Genomic DNA, 6,446 nt, shown 5'->3' with positions numbered 1-6,446 from the left:
TATTTATATAAATAAGAGCAGCTCTCTGGTAGGCAGCAAGTGGCTGGCAAGCCTGGCACACCCTCATCCCACAACCACAGCAAGGCTCAGCTGGCATTGCCCCATCCTGGCCAGCCAACATAGATCCCTAGCCCACAGTGCCCAAGCTTCAGGCTGTCTAAGGCTGGGCTGCCCTGCTCTGCATAGCTGGGGCTTGCTTGTACTGCATGAAAGGAGGGCCACTTTTGAGCTCTCCTGAGGCTGGTGTGGCACTGGGAACCAAAGCCAGGTCAGCAGGTCCTCAGGCTTCTGGGGCAGCAGGCCCACTGGGGATATTGTAGGCCCTGGGTGCTGGCAGGGCCCCAAGTTCCCTAACCCACATGCTAGAGGTGGGATGGGAGCATCTTCTTGGGTTCTGTGGGGGTCTCTTGGGAGAGGCTTGACCTTTGGCAGGAGTGGGGGACATCCTTTCCCAGAGACCTGGGCAGTCTGGATCCTTAGCTGGGCACCTACTGGTCCTCTGAGGGGATTAGCATCCGCTTCTCCACATTTCGGCTCTTCCTGCCCCCACCAGAGCTGCCAGCCATGCTAGGGTGGGTGCTAGGTGAGGGGCACCCACCCTGGCTGGGGTTGGGGGCCTCGTGTGTGGCCTGTTGTGTGTAGTGCTGGTAGGCTGGTGAGAAGTTGTGGATGGCATCCTGCACGATGTCCTGGGGACTCATGGTCTCCCTGAGGCCACTGGAGATGCTCTGCATGGGTGCTGCGGGGCCTGGGGCAAGCAGGCAGGACATGAACACTCCCCCCACACACTGCATACCCCATGAAAGGGCACAGCCTCTCGGCCCCACCTCCAGTCTGTTGTGCATCTGTCCCTACTAGCCCCAGGCTGCCCAGGGCTGTGGTTCCTTCATGTCCAAGTTGGGCTGTGGTCAGCCAAGGATGGCTCCCAGCCCAACTCTCAGACCCAGCCCTGGGGCCTACTCCTGCCCAGATCCCTACCAAAGACCATGTCTCCTGGGGTCCCTGAGAGGCTAGGGAGGTAGCTTGGGCTGGGTGAACCCTGCAAACTTCTGGCAACTCCATGCTGACCAGATGGGTGGCCAGTTCCTGGGATGCCAGCTTCTCTGCTTTGAGGCTGGTCCCAGTGAGGGTAGAGCTTGCCTGGCTGTGGGCACCGGCCCCCCCCACCAGCAGAGGGGCCCTCAAGTCTCCGTCCTACTGCAGCTCACTCAGAGCTCAAGCCTCTGCCTACCTGGCTCTTGCTAGCTGGCCTGAGCCACACACAGATGAGGTGCCTTTCTGGAGCCAGGACACCCTGGGATGTCTCCCTGACCAGTATGTTGACATTCCTGGGCCTCATGTGTAGGATGAACACAGATCCTACCAAGGGCAGGGCTGTGCAGTTCCACGTGCCCCTCAGCTAGATGGTCTGGCATACCTGGTGAGTTCTCTTTCTTCTCTGAGTACACCTGGCAGGAGAAGGCATAGCGCAAGGCCACAGAGGCAAAGAGCATCTCAATGCAGATAAAGAAGTTCTGGTAGCCAGCAGCCAGCGTGCCGGCCCCCACTGTGCTCCCATCCAAAGTCTGGACCTCAGGGATGACCCCACACCTCTCCAGAACAGCCAGCAGCATCCCTGAGGATGGTGGTGGAAATTCAGACACCAGCCTTAGTGGAAGGCTAGGCTGGACCTCACCTCCCAAGCACCCCCCTCAAGGCTGGCACCAGGGCTTAGGGGGTCTGCATGGGAGGAAGAGTTGCAGTCCCCATGGCAACTCTGATTATGGAAGCTCCTGGCCCCTCTAAGCCTCAGCTTCCCAATGTGTGGAATGGGATGTCACAGCACCCATTAGGGGAATTAGAGGAATGGGTGCTGTGACATCCCGTTCCACACATTGGGAAGCTGAGGCTTAGAGGGGCTAGGAGCTTCCATAGGCAGGGTATGGCTTTGGATGCCCAGGAGTGCCTTCCCTGCTGTGCCTAACCCTAGTCCTGAGCTCCCTAGCTCCTGTCTGGAAGTTATCCTCCTCTGCATACTGGGACTGACTGCTCACAGCCTGGCCAGGGCCTGGCCAGGGCCTGGCAGGGACCAGTACTCAGGAGATGCTGGTGTGGCCTCTACCTGACTCCCTCTCTCCACTGACTATGGGGCCATGTCTACTGAGGGGGCTGCCCTACTTCCTCTGTGCCCAGGCTTTACTGGCCCTGTGCTAAGAAGGCTGTGTTACCGACCCGTACTTTGGCTGGGGAAACCAATGGTTTACAAGAAATAGAGAATCCAGGGACTCCAGCCCCTGCCTGGGCAGGCCCACCCATCTAGCCAACCCCACATACCCTGCCAGAAAGACAAGAAGATGACGGCTTTTATGGTGAGGAACTTGAGGATGGGCTCAAAGGGCTGCAGGAGCTCCCTGGTGGCGAAGTAGAAAAGGAACAGGGCGTAGAGGGCCAGGCTGACAGAGGCATTATAGATGAGAGTCACGTAGAGGTAGCCACTGTGGATGCTGGGCCAGAGGAAGAGCTGTGGTCAGGTGGTTGGGTGGCCCATGCCTTCTCCCCTGCCCATCCTATAGCTGCTGTGCCCTAGATGTGGCCCCACCTTAAGCCTGGGACCCTCTCCCCGAGGCCTGCAGAAGGGCAGTGAGGAGCTGGGGGTGGGCACAGGTGGTCTTGGGGAGCCCTCACTGAACCCCATGTGTAACCCAGCAAGGATGTGAGGCCCTCTCCCAGCAAAGCCCCTGACCCTCCTCCTGCTGAGATTGTGTCTTCTTTAAGTAGCGACCCCTGCAGTCCTGTCAGAAAGCTACCTCTGTCACATGTGTATACATGTGTGTAAATACACGTATCATGTGTGCTCCTGCACTTGTGTGAGAGCATGTGTGCACCTGACACAGGGCCCCTTCCTGTTGGGGGGTGACTGCCCACCTGCTCAGCTGGCAGGTCAGGGCAGACATTGGCCCCTCAGTTGTGTACCTTGGGTAGGTCCACTGCAGCAGGGTGAGAGCCATCCCTGGCCGGGCTATGCAGCCCTGAGGTCCTCAGCATATTTGTTGGGATAGGGCCATCCCCCCTGGGTATTATCTGCCAGCCTAACCCTGCCAGTTTCCCCACAAGACAGGGAGCCCTGAGGTCTTGGTTTTTGTGACACTGGTGTCTTCATGGTGAAGACTTGGTCCCACTCAGCTGGAGACTGTGCCCGGTCTTAGACAGTCTACTGGGCCCCTTCTCCTGCACCCGCCAGCCTTACCTGAAGTCCCCATCTCGGTATTTGCCAAATGCCTGGAGGAAGATGGTGGCCAAGGCCATGACTGGCTTCACAATACAGAACTGCAGCGTGGCCTGGAGGGAAGGGAGCGAGGGTAGGCCAAGCGGGGTGGGGTGAGTACCAGTTGGGTACCAGCTGGGATGGAAGGGCAGGTAGGGTGGCCCCCACTCACCTGCTTACAGAAGCGCAGAAACCCGATGGAGTAGGACATGCCCTGGAGGCAACAGGTGCCGTAGAAGCAGCTGGACCTGGGGGTGGGCAGTCCCTGAGGTAGGGTACAGAGGACATGGTCCCGGCGCCTGCCTAGCTGCCCTATCCTGGGCGTGCAAGGCATTGGTGGGGTCCTGGGGTGAGGGGCTTACTTGATGGGCTTTCCCCGAATCTCAGCCATGATCGCGCTTTCACCCCCCAGGTACTGGAAACAGAGACTCAGGAAACTGTAAATGACAAAGGCTGCGGGATAGACAGAGGGGTGAGCCTGTGGCCCATGGGGTCCCCAACTTACACAGAGGCTTCTGCCAGACCCACCCAGGACTCCATGGAGCCCATTTAATGGGGACCACCTGAGGCTCAGTGGGCTCCATGTACAACCTCAGCCTCATCACAACTGCATAGGCACCCAGGCTCTGGGCAGGCTTCCTGTAGCCCCTCCCAGAGGCCTGCTAATATTGCTAGTCACAGCCATGGAGGGCAGAAGGGCAAGGATCCTAGGGAATGGCCATGTGTGTTGTGTGTATGCCCCTGGGAGCCCCTACTCCGGGCACACCCCTCCCTGTCACTCACCTTCATAGCAATCCCGCACAGAGTCCAAGTAGATGTAGTACTGGTGGCCTCCCAGGAGGAGGAGGCTGAGCCAGGAGTCCAGAGCATAGATGGGCACAATGAGGAGCAGGCGGATGATGTAGCGCTGCTCCTGGGGCATGGTGTAGGAGCGCAGGTGCAGGTAGATCTGGGGGAGGAAGTGGGAGTGGGGCCGAGAGGCACCAGCTACCTTCCATTTTCCTACATTTTCTAGTTTTCTATAATGAACATGTTTACTATAATCAGAGAAAATAAATACTATTCAATTGTAATCATATATATATATGTTTAATATATATTACTCATTTCTGATTACAACATAAAATGATACTTTTTTTTTTTTTTTTTGAGACAGAGTCTCACTATGTTGCCCTTGATAGAATGCCATGATGTCACAGCTCACAGTAATCTCAAACTCTTTTGGAGCTTAAGTGATTCTTTTGCCTCAGCCTCCCAAGTAGCTGGAACTACAGGCGCCTGCCACAATGCCTGGCTATTTTTTGGTTGTAGTTGTCATTGTTGTTTGGCAGGCCTGGGCTGGACTTGAACCCTCCAGCTTCAGTGTATGTGGCTAGCGCCCTAGCCACTGAGCTACAGGCACCAAGCCAATGATACATATTTTTAACATTTATTTATTTATTTATTTATTTATTTTGGAGATGGGAATCTCATTCTTTCACGCAGGCTGACCTTGAACTACTGGGCTCAAGTAATCCTCCCACCTCAGCCTCCCAAAATGTCAGGATTACAGGCACAAGCCACTTACTGCAGCAAAATTTGTTTTTTAATTGATATATATGTGTGTATAGTATATATAAAATATATATACTCATGGGGAATGCCTAAATCAAACTTATTAATGTCTCCATTACCTCACATATTAATCTTTTTTTGTGGTAAGAACACTGAAAATCTACTCTTTTAGCAATTGTCAAATGTACATTACATTGTTACTTGTAACAGTCACCATGTTCAACAGACCTTATTTTTTTTGGTAAATAACTTCCTTGGGCATGAGATATTCCCATCCCACTCCGTTTGATCTTCCTAAATGCTCTGGCAGTGGGAACACTCATTCACATGTTCATTCATTCATTCACTCAGCAAGACTCTCTGAGGCCTGCTAAGCTTAGATCCTGGGGTAGAGATGAGTGTTATGCCACCTGGGGGACTCAGACATCTGGGGACATCAGGAGGACTTAGAAGTTTGTCTCTAGGATCAAGTCTTCTCAGAGATAGAGAAAAAGGTTTGTCTGCAAGGATGTTCAACATAGTGATACACAGTGACTGACTATAAGGGTGCCCTTCACTGCTGGGCCCAGGCTGGTCACATTGCAGCATGCAGAGGGAATAGTTAGTGAAAATGATGCTCAAAAAAAATACCCACGTGGGGAAATTTTCTGAAAGAATGCAGCATCTGAAAATCAGGATGGGGCTTGGCCCAGGGCCTGCCAAACAACAATAACTACAACAACAACAAAATAAATAAAAAAAGAATAATCAGGATGGCAAACCAATTTGGAGCCAAACTCTATTAAAAATGCCTGGTAAAAATACATAAAATATATTATGGTCTGGGCGGCGCCTATAGCTCAAAGGAATAGGGTGCTGGCCCCATATACCGGAGGTGGCGAGTTCAAACCCAGCCCTGGCCAAAAACTGCAAAAAAAACCCCATAAAACAACAAAAAAAAACCCCATTACTGTCTTACCCCTGGACAGTGGGAAAATGTGGGTGATCACGGTTTTGTTCTGTTTTTTTTGTTTCGAGACAGTCTCTCTTTGTTGCCCTTGGTAGAGTGCTATGGCATCATAACTCACAGCAACCTCAAACTCCTGGGCTCATGCTATTCTCTTGTCTCAGCCTCCCAAGTAGCTGGGCCTACAGGTGCCTGCCACAACACCCAGCTATTTTTAGAGACAGGGGTCTCGCTCTTGCTCAGGCTGGTCTCGAACCCATGAGCTCAGGCAATCCACCTGCCTTGGCCTCCCAGAGTGCTGATTACAGGCATGAGCCACTGTGTCCAGCTGGTGATCATGGATTTTGTCTTTAAATCTTTCTAGATCTCCATGTTTTTTACAAAGACATGACAAATAGGCGGTGCCCGTAGCTCAGTGGGTAGGGCGCCAGCCACATATACTGAGGCTGGAGGGTTTGAGTCCAGCCTGGGCCAGCTAAAGCAACAATGACAATTCCAACAGAAAAAAAGGCCTCGGTGCCTGTGGCTCAAGTAGCTAAGGCGCCAGCCACATACACCTAAGGTGGTGGGTTCGAATCCAGCCTGGGCCTGCCAAACAACAATGACAGCTGCAACCAAACAATAGCCGGGCGTTGTGGCAGGCGCCTGTGGTCACAGCTACTTGGGAGGCTGAGGCAGGAGACTTGCTTGAGCCCAGGAGTT

The 6,446-nt window shown here is 53.6% G+C and overlaps 1 protein-coding gene across 1 annotated transcript in view; it reads right to left on the bottom strand.

Moving 5' to 3' along the window:
• Positions 1-6,446, bottom strand: part of TMEM184A (transmembrane protein 184A) — a 9,161-nt gene continuing 2,715 nt past the window's right edge. Inside the window, exons 3-9 of the mRNA XM_003795496.3 lie at positions 4,028-4,193; positions 3,607-3,697; positions 3,417-3,492; positions 3,227-3,318; positions 2,314-2,483; positions 1,418-1,615; positions 1-748 (exon numbers count right to left, since the gene is read on the bottom strand). Coding sequence (XP_003795544.2) covers positions 489-748; positions 1,418-1,615; positions 2,314-2,483; positions 3,227-3,318; positions 3,417-3,492; positions 3,607-3,697; positions 4,028-4,193 — 1,053 coding nt within the window. The 3' untranslated portion in view covers positions 1-488. The remainder of the gene's footprint in view (positions 749-1,417; positions 1,616-2,313; positions 2,484-3,226; positions 3,319-3,416; positions 3,493-3,606; positions 3,698-4,027; positions 4,194-6,446) is intronic.

This window comes from Otolemur garnettii, unplaced genomic scaffold, assembly GCF_000181295.1.
Source record: "Otolemur garnettii isolate 467f Iridium unplaced genomic scaffold, OtoGar3 scaffold00092, whole genome shotgun sequence".
NCBI classification, from domain to species: domain Eukaryota; kingdom Metazoa; phylum Chordata; class Mammalia; order Primates; family Galagidae; genus Otolemur; species Otolemur garnettii.
Note: the sequence above shows the minus strand (reverse complement) of the source record. Positions and strands in the feature narration are given on the sequence as shown.